Raw genomic sequence first — 20,482 nt, forward strand, 5'->3', positions numbered from 1 at the left:
AGGAAATGGCAATCCACTGTAGTATTCTTGCCTGGGAAATCCCATGCACAAAGGAGGCTGATGGGCTACAGTCTGTGGGGTCACAAAGAGTTAGACACAACTTAGTAACTGAAGAAGAACAATGACAAATGACATTGAGCATTTGTTCATAAATTTATGAACTATCTGTATGTCTTTACTTGACCTGTTTGTTCACATTTTTTATCCATTTTTTAATTAGGCAATTTATTTTCTTACTATTAAATTTTCAGAATTCTTTTATATATTTCACATGCAACTTCTTTATTAGATATATATGTTGCAAATATTTTCTCCCAGTCTATGGCTTGTCCTTTCATTTTCTTAGAAATGACTTTTGCAGGGTAAAATATTTTTGAGGAAAGCCAATCCATGTATTTTTTAAAAAATGGAACGTGATTTTTCTATTGTATTCAAAAACTTTTCATGAAACCCAAGATCACATAGATCTCCCATCTTCTGTATTCTAGAAATTTAATAGTTTTGCATTTTATATCTAGGTCTGTGATTCATTTTTGTTAACATTTGTATAAAGTGTAAGGTCTGTGTCTAGGTTCATTTTTTTTTTTGCATAGATGTAGAGTTGTTGAAGCATCATATGTCAAAAGACTGTCTTTTTTCAATTTAAATGCCTTTGGGGCTTTGTCGAAAATCAATTGACTAAAACAAACTGATGAATACGACAGCAAAGAAACAGACTCACAGATACAGAGAACAAGCTAGTGGTTATCAGTAGAGAGAGGGAAGTGGGGAGGAGCATGGTAGTAGGGGGTTAAAAGGTACAAACTGCTATGCATAAAATTAAAAAGCTATAAAGATATACTGTATAACACAGGACTATAGTCAATATTATATAACCATTATAAGTGGAATATAGTCTTTACAACTTGTGAATCACTGTGTTGTACACCTAAAACTTACATAGTATTATACATCATCTATACTTTTTTTTATTTCATCAGGTGACTATATTTCAGTAGATCTGTACCTGGACACTCTATTCTGTTCCATTAAGCTGTGGGCTTCTTTCACCAATAACGCACTGTCTTGGATATTTGTTGTTGTTGTTTGGTCACTCAAAGTGCTCAACTCTTTGCTACCCCATGGGCTGCAGCACCATCTCCCAGAGCTTGCTCAAATTCATGTCCATTGAGTCTGTGATGCCATCCAACCATCTCATCCTCTGTTGTCCCCTTCTCCTCCTGCCTTCAATCTTTCCCAGCATCAGCATCTTTTCCAATGAGTCGGTTCTTAGCATCAGGTGGTGAAAGTATTGGAGCTTCAGCTTTAGCATCAATCCTTCCAGTGAATATTCAGGGTTGATTTCCTTTAGGATTGACTGATCTCCTTGCAGTCCAGGGGACTCTCAAGAGTCTTCTCCAGCACCACAGTTTGAAGGCATCGATTCTTCAGAGCTCAGCCTTTTTTATTGTCAAACTCTCACATCTGTACATGGCTACTGGAAAAGTCATAGCTTCGACTATATGGACCTTTGTAGGCCAAATAATGTCTGTTTTTTAATATGCTGTCTAGGTTTGTCATTGCTTTTCTTCCAAGGAGCAAGTGTCTTAATTTCATGGCTGCAGTCACCACCCACAGTGATTTTGGAGCCCAAAGAAAATAAAGTCTGTCACTGTTTCCATTGTTTTTCCATCTATTTGCCATAAAGTGATGGGACCGGATGCCATGATCTTCATTTTTTGAGTGTCGAGTTTTAAGCCAGCTTTTTCATTCTCCTCTTTCACCTTCATCAAGAGGCTTGATTTCTCTTTCCTTTCTGCCATAAGGGTAGTGTCATCTGCATATCTGGGTTACTGATATTTCTCCCAGTAATCTTGATTTCAGCTTGTGCTTCATCCAGCCCAGCATTTTGCATGATGTACTCTGCATGTAAGTTAAATAAGCAGGGTGACAATATACAGCCTTGACATACTCCTTTCCCAGTTTTGAACCAGTCTGTTGTTCCATGTCCATTCTAACTGTTGCTTCCTAACCTATATACAGGTTTCTCAGGAGGCAGGTGAGATGGTCTGGTATTCCCGTCTCTTTAAGAATTTTCCACAGTTTGTTGTGATCTACACAGTCAAAGACTTTAGCATAGTCAATAAAGCAGAAGTACATGTTTTTCTGTAATTCTCTTGCTTTTTTGATGATCCAACAGATGCTGGCAGTTTGATCTCTGGTTCCTCTGGCCTTTGTAAATCCAGCTTGAACATCTGGTTATTTGTACATGTTATTTGGTAGCTTTGTATAAGTCTTGAAATCAGGTAATGTGTAAATCCTCCTTTTCCTTCTTCCATATTCCATTGGCTATTCTGGTTGTTTTACCTTTCTGTATAAACTTTAGAATCATTTTGTCAGCATCTCCAAGATAGCTGGGATTTTTATTTGAATTGCATTGAATTTGTAGATTAAATTGGAAGGAACTGACATCTTAACAATACTGAATTGTCTTTGAGTGATGAATATGGACTGTCTTTCCTGTTATCTAGATCTTTGATTTCTTCCATCAGTTTTTTTTTCTGTATATCCCTGTAATATATTGTATTATTTTTATATTTCAGTCCTTTTTTTGGTGGTGGTGGTGTTGTAAATGGTTTTTTTTTTTCATTCAAAATATGAAATTCCAGTAGTTTATTCTGATATGGGAAAACAGTTGGCTTTTTTATATTGACTTTGTATCCTATGATGTTGCTATATTTGCTTATTACTTCCAGGATTTTTATTCTTTTCCTTTTTTCAGAGTCTTGGGGATTTTCTACATAGACAATCATGTTGACTTCAGATAAAGACAGTTTTATTTTTTTCTTCCTAATCATCTACCTTTTATTTCAGGTTTTTCTGTTTGTTTTGTTTTAGGTCTTTCTGTACTAGCTAGGACTTGAATAATAGTCTTGAAACAGGGCATCCTTTCTCTTTTCCTGCACTTCAGGGAAAAGTATCATCTCCTAACAGCAAGTATTGAGAGGGTAACAGGCAGGAAGGCCAGGGGTCTCCAAACAGAGGAAATAGCCTGCAAGTATCAGACATTTTTTCAAAAATTCTCTCTTAAGCAGCAAGAGGAAACAAACCGGTGATATATTTTTTCCCCTTCTCTACACAAATTTAAAAAGAGGTTTCTCTTAAAATACTGTGTTGCCATAATGACACCTGGTTCCACCTGAACTTAACTTTTCTCAAATTTTGAGCTAACAAATACATTTTTCTTATGGAAATGTTTGTCTTAAGCTATGTTAATGTGCTATACATTTACCCCAGACTCTGTCTTCAAGTCGGTTCCACCTAAAGGCTTAGAACTGACTTGACAAACCACTCTGCTATCCTCATACATTGTTCTCCTAATCTATGTAAATGAAACTATTTGTATGATAATCTGCCTTTATACAAGATTCAAGTCAATCATTTTATGGCCCCGATGAGCCCCCTGGTGCCAAGATTATCTCAAAATGCATCCTGTGGGTGAGGGGCCTGGTGCCATTCTCTGAGTTTTGAGACATTGCTTCCTTTCATTAACAGACTGCTAGTAATTATATAACATCCAGCTAAAGACTAACAGGCGAGTATCTTTCTGCCCCCTTCTGATGTCTATGACAAAAGCTTTCTCTATCCCTTTTATACTTTAATAAAACTTTATTACACAAAAGCTCTGAGCGATCAAGCCTCATCTCTGGCCCCGGACTGAATTCTTCTCCAGAGGCCAAGAATCCCGGCATCTTTCATGGTTCAGCAACAACCTTTCAGTATGATGTTCTCTTCTTCGTGAAGTTGGGAAAGTTCCCCTCTATTCCTAGTTTACTGAGAGGTTGAGAGGTTGGTTTTTGTTTTTATTTTTCATTAACATTAATGACTGTTTTTTCTTCATTAGTTGCTATTATTGTGGCATTTTGCTTCTTTGACTTCCTGATATGTTGGATCATGTTGTTCTTGTCTTGTGTTTTTTTTAATGTTGACCCAGCCTTTCATACCTGCAATAAATTCCACTTGGCTGTGTTTATATTTCTTCTTATACATTGTCAGATTTGATTCACCCATGTTTGAGGATTTTTGCATCTCTGTTATTGAAAGATAATCTGATCTTTATTTTTCTCATAATATCCTTATCTAATTTGGTATTAGGGTAATGTTGGCCTCATATAATGAGTTTGAAAGTGTTATTTCCTGGAGGAGATGATGGAGAATTGTATTAGTTTTTCCTTAAATGTTTATTAGAATTCACTAGTGACACTGTCTGGGTTGGTGCTTTCTATTTTGGAAGTATTTTAATTATTGATTTAATTTTTTTAGCAGAAATGAATCTTTTCACATTATCTGTATCTCCTTTGTGTGAATTTCATAGCTGTGTCTTTTAATTTCATCTATGTTACCAATTTTTCAGGGACAGAATTGTTTGTAGTATTCTCTTATTATTTTTTAATGTCGTTAGGATTAGTAGCATCAATCTGTCTTTCATTTCTGAGATTCACAGTTTGCTTCTTTTTTTCTTGGTTAGATTGGAGGCTTTTAAAATTTTTATTGATCTTTTCAAAGAAGCAACTTTCAGTTTATTGACTTTTTCTATTTTTTTCACATTTTCAATTTAACTGATTTATTTTAATAAAAATTCCTTTATTTTGCTTGCTTGGGCTCAGTTTGCCTTTTTTTCCCTTTAGTTTACTAAGATAGAAGGTTAGATTATTGATTTGAAATCTTTTCTAATATATACATTTGATGCTATAAATTTCCCTCTGTGTACTGCTTTCACTGCATCCCACAAATTTTGATACATCATATTTGCATTTTTATTCCATTTCATTTAAAGTAGTTTGAAATTTTCTTTGCAACTTCTTTTTTGACCTAAATGCTATTTAATTTTCAAGTATTTGGGGGATTTTTCAGCTATCTTTTGCTTATTGATTTCTCTTTAATTCCATTGTGGTCTGAGAATATATTTTTTATGATAGCTATTGTTTTAAATTTGTTACGGTGTGTTTTGTGTCCTAGGCTATAACCTATGTAGGTGAATGTTCATAAGAGGTAGAATAGAATGATAGAATGTGTGGTTTATTTTTTTGGATGGAATATTCTAGAAATTTCAGATCATGTTGATGGACAGTACTGGTCAGGTCATCTATATACTTACTGCTTTTCTGCCTGCTTGATTTCTCAGGACAATTGGAGGGGTATTGAAGTCTCCAGCTGTGGTTATAGATTTGTCTGTTTCTCCTTTCAGTTCTGTCACTTTTTGCTGTATGTATTTTGATACTTTTGTTGGATACATACAAAGCCATCTAATGAGTTCTTAATTTCAGATATTATAATTTTCTACTTTGGAATGCCCATTTTATGCATGTATGTATGTACATGTACATGTTTGCATACACATTTATCAGAGGTCCCCAAGACTATCACTAGGTTCAGTGATTTTCTGGGATGACTCAGCATGTAGTTGTACTTAAGGCTGTGACTTATTAAAGTGAAAGGATACAAAGCACAGTCAGCAAAGGGAAAAGATACTTGGGGTTTAGTCCCAGGTAGAGGATGCCAGGCATAAGCTCCTAAGACTTTTCCCAGGACAGGCTTAAGTCCTATAGCAATGAGATGTGATGACAAATGTGGAATGTCTGCCAGGGAAGCTCATTAGACACTCAGCATTCAAAATGTTTTGTTATGCTCAAGTCGTGAAATCTCCCAATGACCACCAGGGAGCCGATATCCGATGCAAAAGCAAGAGAGTTTTTATTACCAAGCTCGAGCTGGGGCTCCCACCGATACCGACGCAGCAGCTATAGGGAGGAGCCCTGAGCTCTGGGTTACATTGCTTATATAGGGTATTATCGCGCGAAAAATTCAAAAAACGGGAGTCTCCGGGTCTGATTGGTCACCTTCTGGTGAAGGGTTAGGTGTTGAGTTCTGATTGGTTCTCCTTTCCCGGGCTTGACTCGAATTTCCCGGGCTGGCCAAGGGTTCTGATTGGTTCGCAGGTGGTGGGGTGAGGTCAGGGGATTTCCAAAGGCTCTTTTCCCGGAACCTTACAAAATGGAGTAGCTTTGATTCTTCAGTTTATTAGGGGCTAGTCACGTAGGTACTGTTTGCTTAACATATAACAAAATCTCAGACTCCAGAAGGAATGTGCATGAGCAGAAAAAATCATATACTTCACACAAACAGTTCAGGCTCAGTGAACCATTCTTACCAAGAACTGGTAAGAACCATCATGAACTCCAAATTCCCAGATACCAGCCACGAGACACGCTTGTAGCAGATCTTTGATTCTTCATTCCCCCCTTCTCTAGGATCCAGGACAGACCCAATCATGGGTCTGAGGTCAGCTCTATATTGTCTCCTGCTAAGGGGACCGTTGGCAGGGCCGCATATTGGGATCTGAGTACCATGAGCTGCACTGTGTTGATGCAGTTTTTAATGAAGGCCACTAGTTAGTTTAGTAAGCATGGCCTGAGGGTGAGTAGCAGTAACAAGATAATCAGGGGCCCCACCAAGGAGGATATGAGAGTTGTGAACCAGGGGAATGGGTTGAACCAGGATTCAAACCAATTTTGAGACATTTGTCTCTGACTCAGCCCTTTTCTTATCTTGGCCAGGGACTCCTTGACTACCCAAGTGATTCACATAAAAACAATGTTCTTCCCCTAACGCAGCACATAGGCCCTCTGAGAGACTTCATACTCTAGATACTTTTTGGGAATTGGGGCAGAGGTCTCTTTCTTCTGTAACTTCTTCCTGCTGTGCATGGGCGTAGGCCTGCCTAATAGAGCAGAAGTCTCTCTCTACCTGATCTAAGTTGGGGTTTTCCACATCTGAAACCAGCTTCTACCCTTGTAGTAACAGCAATTTAGTTGGCCCCTCTCAGAAATGAAATAGACAAGGGCCAAACAGGAGACCTAACAGGATGGTCATCTCTGGTCCCCGGAAACAGAAGGCAACATTTGGGGTGAGGGTTGCAGGCTTTGTGACCCCTTCTGATAGGTTGGTGGTGAGGCAACAGAGCTGTGCTCCAGGAATCTTGTGTTCAGTCTGAAGTTACCATCTTCCACCTGAATGGGGGCTCAAAGACATTGTTATGCATATTTCTTTGAGTAGGAACCAGGACTCTGTCTGGAGGCTGTACCAACCTTTGATTATTTCTGTTTTTGTAGACCCTCCCTTCCCTGCTTAGCAATTGTTTGAATCCATGCTTTGGAATTCAGCGAAGGCCAAGGAGGCTGAACAAATTCTATATCCTACAGATAAGAAATGGAGAACACAGAACAGATCTGCACTCCAGAGCCCCAGGGTCCCGCTCAGTTTTAATTTTAGGGAACTAGGCAACTGTGACTGTGATAACTTCCTGTCAAAATGGGGCATAGGACTGCCCCAGCTTGGAGTATAGACACTGAATTGGAAGTATTTCTGAGTTCCAAGTTTTAGATCTGAGTCTTGTGTGATTAAAATCTTTATCTCATTTCTTTTTAGAAGAATAGGTCTGAAACCCAGTCTGGACCTGGCACATCAGGGAGACTTGTAGCCATGTAGCCAGTTGCCTAGTTTTATAAAAAGTCAGGTTAGTAGCTTCCAGCAGACATTGTTTTGAAAATGGTGGCATCCAAGCCTGACACGACTCAGAAAACTCAAGGGTTTAGCAACACAAGGTCTAATCTGAAAGTACACTCATAGCATCACCTAGTTATTTCCCAGGATTATCTGAACCATAGCTATTCTATTTTGACTTTTAATTGTAAACTTTTCCTTAATAGCCAAAGCAGATTTCACTGTTAATGACGTCAGTTTCTCTAGGTATGAGAAGATGCAAGAATTGGGACTCATAAAATCTTTTCCTGAAAAGATCTAACTATCTGAAGGCCTGTTCTGCCAGTTTTTCCCAGAGCACAGAGTGCCTCATTCTTGATTTTCACCCTGAACTCCTTTTTCAGGGGCGTTGAAAGTCAGCAGTTGCAGCGGCCATGGTTTGATCTTTGTAGATGCAGATGGCGAGTGTCAGTCTTCAGTTGGCAGAGCCCCTTTTTGCTCATAAACTTGATCATATTATGAGGGGGGCAGTTCATGACCATTTTATCCCATGGTGCTGAGAGTGTCCATTCTCAGGTAAACAGGCCACTCAATGTGCTGTTACTGGACTAGGCCATAAAACAGTATCTAAAATTCTCTGGACCACCTGTCTTACTAGCTTTTTGGTCCAGGAGAATATTCCCTCTTGTTGCTTCTTGCCATATCTAGAGTTACACTGTTACCATCATTGATCTCATACGGGACTATATATTATTCTATTAGAGGTCTCACACACATACAGTGTAAGAAACAGCAATTTTGTAAAACAGGTGAAATACAAATAACATAGCCAGCAGTATTAGTAAAGTCACAAGTAAGACTTACGTTAAGAACTTCCATTAGATGTAGCCCAGTATATCTTCAGGTTATCTGACTTAGTCTGCCCTGTAGAATCTTTATCTTCCAGGGAAATTATATATTGGCACCATCTATAAGGAACATAGCCCAGTTTTCTAGTGTCACTAGACTGATTATCTTTAGTTTGATTTAATTTTTTAAGTAAATTTTCTCAGGGCCAACCAGTTAGAGTCTGGTAATAGAGAAATTTACCAGGGTAACCCAGAACTAGACACAGGTTATTGGCCACAAACCCAACAATTGGATTGATTTTGAAACTAGCATAGGATCAGGCCTATGATAGAAAAGCATTTGACTTATATGCAAAGGTCTAAGAAGTCAAGAAAACAAATGATCATACGAATCAGGTCCCGCATCTTGGGGAAGCTGTCTACCTCTGATGTCGTCGTCTTCTCATCCTGGTGTAGTGTAGTTTCTCTTGATAAAAAAAGTCCTTCCATCCATGTTGGAGACGACAGTGCCTTAAATTATGTCTTTTTCCAGTCCTGGTTGCAGGTCATGAGGCATCTGATCTTCATCCAAAGATAGATTACAGAGATAAGCTTCAGAAACAAACTTAGGCTGTTCTTCAAGAATTCAATTAAATTTTACATTAACATTACATAACAGTAAAGAACTATCTAAGAGATGAGTCTTACTAGATGCAGACCTCCATTAACAAACTGGTATTTAACATTTCGAAATATCTTTTTTTCCTTAAAGTTACCCTTATTTTTATTAAATATAACCAAATTAAGGCTAGTTTGTTTGCAAAATAGGTCTGTTCTCACTAATTTTGGTCTGATGATTTCTGTAACCATAATTGATTATAGATTTTTATTTTGCTGAAACATTTATAGAGTCTCAGATTGAACTTTCAAAATAAAACAGGGCCGGGAAACTCACACCAAAGGCTTATCACAGATTTTGCATTACAAATCTAGGTGAATTTTTCCCTTTTAAGGTCTCAAAAATTTCTTGAGATTTTTGTATCCATTAGAAAACCTTCGTAACTCATTTGATAAACTTACTGGAAACCTAAGAACTTCTAATCTTTGGAGGAGTCAGATAGAAAATATAATTGTTTTGTTTATAACGTTTAATTTTACCAAAGTATTGTCATAATTAGTTTGAGAGGAAGATTTCCGCTACTCCCTGAAAACATAAGATTCAACCCCATAATTTTTTAGATAGAAACCATAAAGGTTATAAGCATATTTACTGGTTCATTTAGTCCTTTTGCTAACTTTTGTGAAGTCATCAGGTTTTTCATTAAAATACCAGGACATATCAGAATGTTAAAAACTCCATATAATTTTTAGGATATCTGTATTAGTAACTTTACCCTATATTATAATATGAGCAGATTTATTACTCATTTGATAATCTTTTTTTAATGTAATTTAACCAACCAAATAAACACAGTTTAATATCTCTTTGGGATGCTTCAGGGGCCCTCTGAAGCACCCCAAAGTTAGCTAGAAGCCAAAAGTGCTTCATAGAATGATTTAGGAAGTTTTGTCAACGAATATCAGAAAGGTTTTGAGCACTCAGTCAGATGGAACTATAGGTCGCTGTGAAACAATAGCTATTCACTCAGCCAAAGTAACAATATGGGATTTCAGAGGCGAATACAGAACAGACCATTTAAGAAGCAAATGAACTTATATCTATTGTCAAATGCAGTTCAACATCTGAAGAAAGTGTGTCCTTTTAACAGAGAGAAAAGCCAAATTTAAGTTTTTGCACCAGCTTATTTTTAGTCATTAACAGTCCCAAATTTTTTAGCTTCTTTGTAAGAGGAAACTAATGTTTAGTAATAAATGTTTCAAAATTTTACTCTATTTGGAAATGAGCTAGCTAGTCAGTGAACTTCCATCACTTAGTTTAGCACAACCCAATTCAAGTTACCCCAATTTGGACAGACTATTTCAGACAGACATTCCTAAAGCATAATTATTCTTAGTAGAGTTTATCTAAATGCTCATATCTCATTTACATTTTTTAGAAGTTTTTCTTACTTGAGGTAATTTTCTTGTTGACAAACTTGTAACAGATATAATATTTAACTCATGTTAAACCTAGGTACCATGAAAATATTTTACTTAACGTTAAGTACTCTAAGACATGTCTATATTAAATAGGTCAACAAACAAACATTAATATCAGCTATTTAACACTGAATATTTCCCAGTTCACATAAACCTGGAATTTATTGTTTAATTTAGAATTACTTGATTTGTAAGCGCTTACCTTTTTTTTAAGCCAAATAAATAGAGATCATATACAAAAATATTACCAAGACATATTTAGACAGACACAGTGTAAGATCTAGCTTTAAGTCTTTTTTTTTTTTTTTTTCAGTGTCAGGAATTAGAGATGGTCTAGATAAGTGTTCCTGAGAGCCCTGGTCTCAAGGCACAGGGAAAAAAATCAAGTTTTAACAAAATGGCGGCAGGTCTAAACCACATGGTTGCCAGACAAAGCAAAATTTCCTTTTCCAGGGGATCTTCTCGACCAGGGATGAACCCAGGTCTCCCATATTGCAGGCAGACGCTTTAACCTCGGCTCCACCAGAGAAGCCATTAAATACAAAAATACAGTCTCTCAGAAAACCTCCTATAGAGACACAGAACTTCAGATCCAAGTACTAACATCAAAGATTTCAAGGAAGGAAAGGAAGCCAGGTTGAAGAAGAAGGGAGAGGAGGCAGGAGGCGGGGGGGGGGCGCAAAAGGGGTGGTCTTACAGACGTCTCCTGCCACCTACAGATACCCAGGCGTTACGGGACTTTTCCCTGGGCCTCCAGAGAAGGGAGGACTGGAACTCGGCCCTACCAGAAATCAGAACCAGAATTCGAGTTCTCTGCCAAGAGGAGGTGATCAGTCTCCAATCCTCAGCTCAGGCTGAGGGCCCTTCGACCAGATTCCTGCGTCCAGGACCGGGGGACTAGAAAAACAGGGAAGGACAGGAAGGGTTAAGGAGAGGAGACAGAGAGGGAAGGGGAGAGAGATCAATAAAGTCTCTTGTTCCTTACTGGTCGGGGCACTCTGGCCAGTTGTCCGAGTCAGGAGGAGACCAGGGACAAAAGGGTCCCAGTTGCGGCCGCTGAGTCTGGTCCATTGGCAGGCAAGCTGGCCCCTGAGTACCCCGAGTGGTCAGGATGTCAGTCTCGGTGAAGAAGAGTCCCCGCCAGAGTCACCATTTGTTGCAGGAAGAGGGACCCCTTCCAGGGCCCGAAACTGGGCTCTTGTCTAACACTTGGAAATGAATTGTCCGAGGAGACACATGTGCTGACAAAGGGAACTTGGTCAGGGTGTCCGATCCGCGGTCAGAACCCGGTGTAAAGTTCCCAAGTCAGAGGTGTCTTCTGAGGGCCAGCCTACATGGAAGGTCAGCCATTCTGCACTGCAAAAAGTGATTAATTTATTCCTTTTAATTTCTACACTGAGGTCATGAGCGCACATCTTAACCTCCTTAAAATTATCAGTAACCAAGGATAGAGGTGTGGGGCTAGAATGGTGTTGCCCCATCGTCCCTGGATCAGTCAGATGTTGGTAAATTAACACAGACAATACAAACAGCCACACAAACAGAAAGAGAGACAGGAGAAATACACCTCCGGGAATCCGGAGGTAAAACCGAACGACAACGGCCTCCAGCCATTCAGCGGGAGCGACCTGCTATCGTCTACAGAGAACAGGGGCACTCCATCCCCCCACGCTGGGGTCGGGGACATCTCCCAACGACCCCCACCGGTGACTCTCCGGCGCATCTGCCTGAGTCATATACCGGTCTCAGATACCAGGCCCTACCAGGAGTGAAAAGAAAGACAGAAAAAAGCTTACTGGCTGCAGATGACTCTCCGGATCGGTCTTCCCGTGGAGCCAGTGGGAGATCCCGGACGAGCCCCCAAATGTTATGCCCAAGTCGCGAAATCTCCCAATGACCACCAGGGAGCCGATATCCGATGCAAAAGCAAGAGAGTTTTTATTACCAAGCTCGAGCTGGGGCTCCCACCGATACCGACGCAGCAGCTATAGGGAGGAGCCCTGAGCTCTGGGTTACATTGCTTATATAGGGTATTATTGCGCGAAAAATTCAAAAAACGGGAGTCTCCGGGTCTGATTGGTCACCTTCTGGTGAAGGGTTAGGTGTTGAGTTCTGATTGGTTCTCCTTTCCCGGGCTTGACTCGAATTTCCTGGGCTTGACTCGAATTTCCTGGGCTGGCCAAGGGTTCTGATTGGTTCGCAGGTGGTGGGGTGAGGTCAGGGGATTTCCAAAGGCTCTTTTCCTGGAACCTTACAAAATGGAGTAGCTTTGATTTTATTAGGGGCTAGTCACGTAGGTACTGTTTGCTTAACATATTAACAAAATCTCAGACTCCAGAAGGAATGTGCATGAGCAGAAAAAAACATATACTTCACACAAACAGTTCAGGCCCAGTGAACCATTCTTACCAAGAACTGGTAAGAACCATCATGAACTCCAAATTCCCAGATACCAGCCATGAGACACGCTTGTAGCAGATCTTTCAGAAGACAGCAGTCTCAGACCTGCTCTGTTAATTCTTTATCTACAACAGACATAAAATGTATCTGTTGACTTCTCCCATCCTTTCATTTATTTTGTTCATATTTTCCTCTTTTATATTAATTGTAATTCATTCTGAAGTTCTTTTGTGTTACAGTATCTGAGTCTCTATGTTGTTATTCACTCAGTCATGTCTGACTCTTTGTGACCCCATGGACTGCAGCATGCCAGGCTTCCTTGTCCTTCACCATCTTCCGGAGCTTGCTGAAACTCATGTCCATTGAGTCTGTGATGCCATCTAACCATCTCATCTGTTGTCCCCTTCTCCTCCTGCCTTCAATGTTTCCCAGCATTAGGGTCTTTTCTAATGAGTCAGCTCTTTGCATCAGATGGCCAAAGTATTAGAGTTTCAGCTTCAGCATCTTTCCAGTGAATATTCAGGGTTGATTTCCTTTAGGATTGACTGCTTTGATCTCCTTGCAGTCCAAGGGACTTTAAATCTTCTTCAAAACCGTAATTTGAAATATTCAGGGTTGATTTCCTTTAGGATTGACTGCTTTGATCTCCTTGCAGTCCAAGGGACTTTAAATCTTCAAAACCATAATTTGAAAGCATCAGTTTTTCAATGCTTATCCTTCTTCACGGTCCAACTCTCACATCCATACATGACTACTGGAAAAAACCATAGCTTTAACTATACAGACCTTTTGTAGACTAAGTAATATGTCTGCTTTTTAATATGCTGTCTAGGTTTGTCATAGCTTTTCTTCCAAGGAGCAAGTGTCTTTTAATTTCATGGCTGCAGTCACCATCTGCAGTGATTTTGAAGCCCAAGAAAATAAAGTCTGTCACTGTTTCCATTGTTTCTCCATCTATTTGTCATAAAGTGATGGGACCAAATGCCATGATCTTCGTTTTTTGAATGTTGAGTTTTAATCCAGCTTTTTCACTCTCCTCTTTCACTTTCATCAAGAAGCTGTATAGTTCCTGTTTGTTTTCTGCCATAAGTGTGGTGTCATCTGCATATCTGAGGTTATTGATATTTCTCCTGGCAATCTTGATTCCAGCTTGTGCTTCATCCAGCCCGGCATTTCTCATGATGTACTCTGAATATAAATTAAATAAGCAGGGTAACAATATACAGCCTTGACATACTCCTTTCCCAATTTTGAACCAGTCCATTATTCCATGTCCAGTTCTAATTGTTGCTTATCGACCTGCATACAGGTTTCTCAGGAGGCAGGTCAGGTGGTCTGGTATTCCCATCTCTCTAAGAATTTTTCACAGTTTATTGTGATCCACACAGTCAAAAGCTTTGGCGTAGTGAAGCAGAAGTAGATGTTTTTCTGGAATTCCTTTGCTTTTTCTATGATCCAACAGATGTTGGCAATTTGATCTCTGGTTCCTCTGCCTTTTCTAAATCCAGCTTTAATTCTAGAAGTTCATGGTTCATGTACTGTTGAAGCCTTGCTTAGAGAATTTGGAGCATTACTTTACTAGCATGTGAGATGAGTGCAATTGTGCTGTAGTTTGAGAATTCTTTGGCATTGCCTTTCTTTGGGATTGGAATGAAAACTGACCTTTTCCAGTCCTGTGGCCATTGCTGAGTTTTCCAAATTTGCTGGCATATTGAGTGCAGCACTTTCACAGCATCATCTTTCAGGATTTGAAATAGCTCAACTGGAATTCCATCACCTCCATTAGCTTTGTTCATAGTAATGCTTTCTAAGGCCCACTTGACTGGCTCTAGGTGAGTGGTCACACCACTGTGATTATCTGGGTCACTTAGATATTTTTGTATAGTTCTTCTGTGTATTGTTGCCACCTCTTCTTAATACCTTCTGTTTCTGTTAGATCCATACCATTTCTGTCCTTTATTGTGCCCATCTTTGCATGAAATGTTCCCTTGGTTTCTCTTAATTTTTTTGAAGAGATCTCTAGTCTTTCCCATTCTGTTGTTTTCCTCTTATTTCTTTGCATTGTTCACTTAGGGAGGCTTTCTTATCTCTCCTTGCTTTTCTTTGAAACTCTGCATTCAATGGGTATATCTCTCCTTTTTTCCTTTGCCTTTTGCTTCTATTCTTTTCTCAGCTTTTTGTAAGGCCTCCTCAAACAACCATTGTGATTATGCTTTTATTGTCCTTTTCCTTTGGCCTTGTCTCTTCATATAACATGAAATTTTCTGTTGGATGGTGAGCATTATATCTAACAACACAGATATTAGGAGAGGCTCCAAAAGTTATCTCAAGTAGAGAGGATTCATCCTTTTTTCTGCTGGGCAGGTAGAATACAGAACCTGTCACTTTAATCAGACATGAGTGAGCTTGGTTAGGGCCCATAACATATTAGTTTTAATCCTTCTTTTCATTTTAACAACTGAGAGTTTTACTTCCTTAGTGAAAGTTAACTTTATAATACAAAAGATAATATGAAATAACTTTTTCTTGGTCATCCCATTCTACTTTTTGTATAGTGCTAGCTCCTACAGTTTCCAGTTTAATACATGTTAATGTATATGTCTCCTCATTAAGAATAATATTTGTAGCAACTAGGACCACCCTTCCACCCTCTCATGGAAACTCAATTTATACAAGATACTACTTTTATCCTACATAGTATAGCATTAAAGAAAAGCAAAAGCAAAAGTCGCTCAGTTGTGTCCAACTCTTTGCAAGTCCATGGAATTCTCTAGGCCAGAATGTTGGAGTTGGTAGCTGTTCCCTTTTCCAGGGGATCTTCCCAACCCAGGGATTGAACGCAGGTCTCCCACATCTCAGACAGTTTCTTTACCAGCTGAGCCACCAGGGAAGCCCAGCATTAAAGAAAGCAGTCCTAAATTTAAAGAGATTCATTTCAGTTCAGTTGCTCAGTCATGTCCAACTCTGTGACCCTATGGACTGCAGCATGCCAGGCTTCCCTGTCTATCTCCGACTCCTAGAGCTTGCTCAAACTCATGTCCATTGCATCCATGATGCCATCCAACCATCTCATCCTCTGTCATCCCCGTCTCCTCCTGCCTTCGATCTTTCCCAGCATCAGGGTCTTTTTTAATGTCGGTTCTTCACATCTGGTGGCCAGCTTATTGGAGCTTCAGCCTCAGCATCAGTCCTTGCAATGAGTATTCAGGATTAATTTCCTTTCAGATTTTATCTGATTTTATCTCCTTGCAGTCCAGGGGACTCAAGAGTCTTCTCCAACACCACAATTCAAAAGCATCAATTCTTCAGTGCTCTGCTTTCTTTATAGTCCAACTCTCTCATCCATACCTGACTACTAGAAAACCATAGCTTTGACTAGACGGACCTTTGTTGGCAAAGTCATTCTTTTAAAGATTTTCCACTCGTATAGCTCTGACAATTTCTTATAGAAAAGGAATGTACTGTTACAGGAGCAAGTGTCATTCAAAGATGTATGTGTGGACTTCACCCAGGAAGAGTGGTACCTGCTGGATCCTGCTCAGAAGATATTATACAGAGACGTGATCCTAGAAAACTACAGCCACCTTGTCTCAGTAGGTAAGAATTCTTTTCCACATGATTACCAGTAGCATGCATTTCTTAGCTGATGAAATGTAAAAACTCCCTGTGAAATTTTCTGATGGAGATTCAAGGCCTTAGATGACTGGTCCCTTTTGGCCACTATAAAGTATGCTGCAGTCTACCTCCCTTGGGAATTGGTTTATTTAGGCACCTCTTTTAGATAGCTCCCAAAGCTGTACCTTTCTTCCCCATCATTTTTTTAGAGTTCCTGAAGCCAGATTGTTCAGCCATACTCTCTTTACAGGGAATTGTATTACTAAGCCAGAAGTGATCTTCAAGATCGAGCAAGGAGAAGAACCTTGGATACTAGAGGAGAGATTCCCAAAACAGTGCCGCTCAGGTGAGTTAGTGAGTTCACAGGCAGATGGAAGCCAGAGGAAATGAGATCTTAGGCCATTGGTATATGGTTCCAACCCCTGACCTTTGAAAGTGATTGACAGTTGGCCCACATACTTATGTTTCCTTAATCACATTCTTCTGTATGTCACTTTTACTCATAAATGCTTCCCTTTGTTCTTTGACATTTTAGAGTCATCTACCTATATCCATAATCCAAACTCATTTGGCTCCATCTGGGATAATTTTTCTTGATTATTTTAAAATTGTCCACCTTCCATCTATTGTCTTTGGACATCTTTTGTTAGATGGTATGATTCATGTAATACTTTCATATATTAATTTAACAAATATATGGTGAGCATTCAGTATGATCCAATTATGTTTATACATAATTAAAAGAATGTCCCTATTATCAGAGTGTGTATTACAGTGAGAGACAAAAAGCATACATGTGTATGTATGAAGATGTATGTGCATGTATACACACACATGATGTTGGGTGGTGGTAAGTACTGTGAAGAGCTGAAGCAGTGACAAGGGGGTTAGAGAATGATAACATGCTATTTGGTACAGAATTCAAGAGAAAATGGGCTTCCCTCATGGCTCAGCTGATAAAGAAACCACCTACAAAGCAGGAGACCTGGGTTCAATCCCTGGGTTGGGATGATCCCCTGCAGAGGGGAACAGCTACCCACGCCAGTATTCTGGCCTGGAGAATTCCGTGCACTGTATAGTCCATGGGGTTGCAAAGAGTTGGACAGGACTGAGCGACTTTCACTTCATTTCAAGAGAAAATATATTTTATGAGGTACATAATAGATATGAGTCTCTAATAAATTAAAGTGTGAGCTCTGTGGATTCTGAATACTCCAGGCAGAGGGAACATCAGGTCCTGGTATTAAACTTGTCAGACTAGTGTGCTATTAGAGTATCTGAGGAATGATAAGGATGTCATGGTAGATGGAGGTGAGTGGGCATGGGGGAGATTGGTAGATGATGTCATAAGTAGCATGGACTGTGGTAGATATATTAATTTGATTTTGAGTGATGTGGGAAATCCTCAGGCTTTTTTCAGTATATATAAACCAAATTAAGCTAGCAGATTGGATTTACAGTTTAAAAGAATCTCTCTGACTTCTCTGTTGTGACCATGTGATGGGTGGATGGTGCTTAGGCACAAGCAAGGAAAGAATACCAGTTAGGATACTATTGTATACCCAGAGGAGAGAAGCTAGTAGCTCAGGCTATGTTGGAAATGCTGAAAAACAGTGGATTTGTACATATATCTTGAACATGAGGCCAAGAGGATTTGTTACTAGGTTAGATATAGAGTGTGAGAGAAGGAGGAGTTGAGCATGAATTCCAATGATTCTGATAACTTAGAGTACCATTTACTGAGAGAAAAAACTTGGAGGAGCGATTAGAGGAGAGTTAGTACAGTTGGTCACAAGAAGCTTGGGATAACTGCTAGATTCTGGGAGACACATACATAGAATTTCTTTGTAAAAGACCACACAGTAAATATTTTAGGCTTTGTGGGCCACACATGGTCTCAGTTGCTGCTGCTGCTCTTCCTCCTCTTAAATCTTTCTCTTCTTTCTCTTCCTCCTCACTCCTCTCTGCTGCCTTTTCTGTATATTTCCCTCTGAAAACTTAAAAACATCCTTAGTTCTAGGCCCACAACCTTGCAGTGAGAGTTTGCTGACCCCTTTTCTAGAGAGTGGTTGTTTGTAAATGAGAGAGGTAGTCGTGGGGCAGTACTGCTTTTACAAGGTGAGTAAATCCACTAAATCTTGTCATTAGAGGAGACTGAGGGGAACAGCCTGAGTCACTTGAAAATCAGAGAGCCTGGTTTCCCAGGGGTCAAATAAGGAACATTCAGCCATCCATTACTACCTTAAATGGCAACCATGGGTTCAGTGTCCTAAACCTTTTACCCTGTTACTAGTTTTTTCAAATTCCTAATGTTATTTTCTTTTCCATCTTCTTCATCTTCATCTCTTCATTTTCTCACTGATACCTGACTTGATCTTCCTAGTTGTTGTTTTCTTCTACCTAAAGTATCCAATTAATCTTTCAGTAGCCTAACAAAGTTGATCCTTATTAATAAATGAAATCAGAGTCTCCTTTCAGTGACTGTCACAGTCTAGCACTGTTTTACATATCTGTATCTTTTTTACTGTTCTTCAGAGTTCATTTTAAACTTCATGCTATCTTATGTATTAAATTTCACTCTTAAATATTTTCTCTTTTTTCTATAATTTTCACTTTGGTTTATTTTGCCTTTTAAGTAACTTAATTAAAATTGGGTATGCAAAGTGTTTAAACATTGCATGGTTTATAACAATGGCTTCTTGTTATTATTTTGGGCTTCTCTGGTGGCTCAGAGGGTAAAGCGTTATTATTTCACTTATTTTAAGTTAGTGATCAATTTTTTTGCTGTAACTTAAATAGTCTGTGTTTTATAACCCTAACCCACTAGCATCTGTAGCCCCAAAACTCATACCTGATGATATGATTGTTGCTTAGGATTTCTATCATTGCTGAGATTTTGTTTTCCCAAAGAGAAGCTTGAGATAATTATTAGAATCTGAGATGGAATAGGAGGTTTCATATATACATTACTCCAGGATTCTTGGGCTTCCCTCACAGCTCAGTTGGTAAAGAATCTATCTGCCTGCAGTGTGGGAGACCTGGGTTTAATCCCTGGGTTGGGAAGATCCCCTGGAGAGGGGAACAGCTACCCACGCCAGTATTCTGGCCTGGAGAATTTCATAGACTGTATAGCCCATGAGGTCACAAAGAGTCGGACACAACTGAGTGACTTTCACTTTCAGTATATATAGATATATATACATATATTATATATGTAATATATATGTGTGTGTGTGTATACATATATACATATACATCTATATCTATACATACACACACACACATATATATATACATACACACCATATATGGTATAAAGTACATAGTTGAGGCCAGAACTAGAAGTATCCGTACTTTCCTTTCATACTTCTCCTGATTCTGATGTTTTAATAATTACTTTGTTGAACCAAGTTTAGAAGAGATCACTCTTTTTCATCCATTCAGAAAGCATTCTATAGTATTTTTACTAAATGCACATTCCCTTATTTTATCCTGAAGTACAGGTGGAAAATAATTCATATGCACATCAGTTTTTAAGAATCATAAATGTCCTGTCTCCTCAGTGAAGTTAGAGGAAATAGAATTTTGCTAACACCTGCCTAGACTGTGGTCATGACACAGGGTGTATCATTGAGCAATGGACTTGTTTCATCTTACAGTGACTTAAACAGGTAGTAACTTCTAAACGCAGCAGGTAGAGACTGAAAATGATAGGGATGTTGTACAGTTTGTTGGCTTTGTTATTTTAGTATTACTTTTGTGGTTTGTTGTTTTAAATTAAAGTAGCATTTCCTGGAGGATGTTCAGGTCCCAAGGAGAGCCAAGGCTGGAGTGTAACTAATTACATAAAAGGTGTGTTGTTCAGAATGAGTAATTTGTTAAATATCCAGCTAGAACTGCACAAATATTTTTTAATGGACTTATAGAATTGTGACTTGAACTCATAATATGAATTCAGTTTTTGTTTTAATTTGTGTTTGTCAAGATAGTAACTATTATCAGTCTTTGGAGCCATGGGC

The 20,482-nt window shown here is 39.0% G+C and overlaps 1 protein-coding gene across 3 annotated transcripts in view; it reads left to right on the plus strand.

The window, feature by feature from the left end:
• Positions 1 to 20,482, plus strand: part of ZNF248 (zinc finger protein 248) — a 34,614-nt gene that overhangs the window by 5,473 nt on the left and 8,659 nt on the right. For all 3 annotated transcript variants that reach the window (XM_069571640.1, XM_069571642.1, XM_069571641.1), the window contains exons 3-4: positions 16,319 to 16,445; positions 16,714 to 16,809. In XM_069571640.1, coding sequence (XP_069427741.1) covers positions 16,319 to 16,445; positions 16,714 to 16,809 — 223 coding nt within the window. The remainder of the gene's footprint in view (positions 1 to 16,318; positions 16,446 to 16,713; positions 16,810 to 20,482) is intronic.

The sequence above is a fragment of the Ovis canadensis genome, chromosome 25, assembly GCF_042477335.2.
Source record: "Ovis canadensis isolate MfBH-ARS-UI-01 breed Bighorn chromosome 25, ARS-UI_OviCan_v2, whole genome shotgun sequence".
In the NCBI taxonomy this organism is placed as follows: Eukaryota; Metazoa; Chordata; class Mammalia; order Artiodactyla; family Bovidae; genus Ovis; species Ovis canadensis.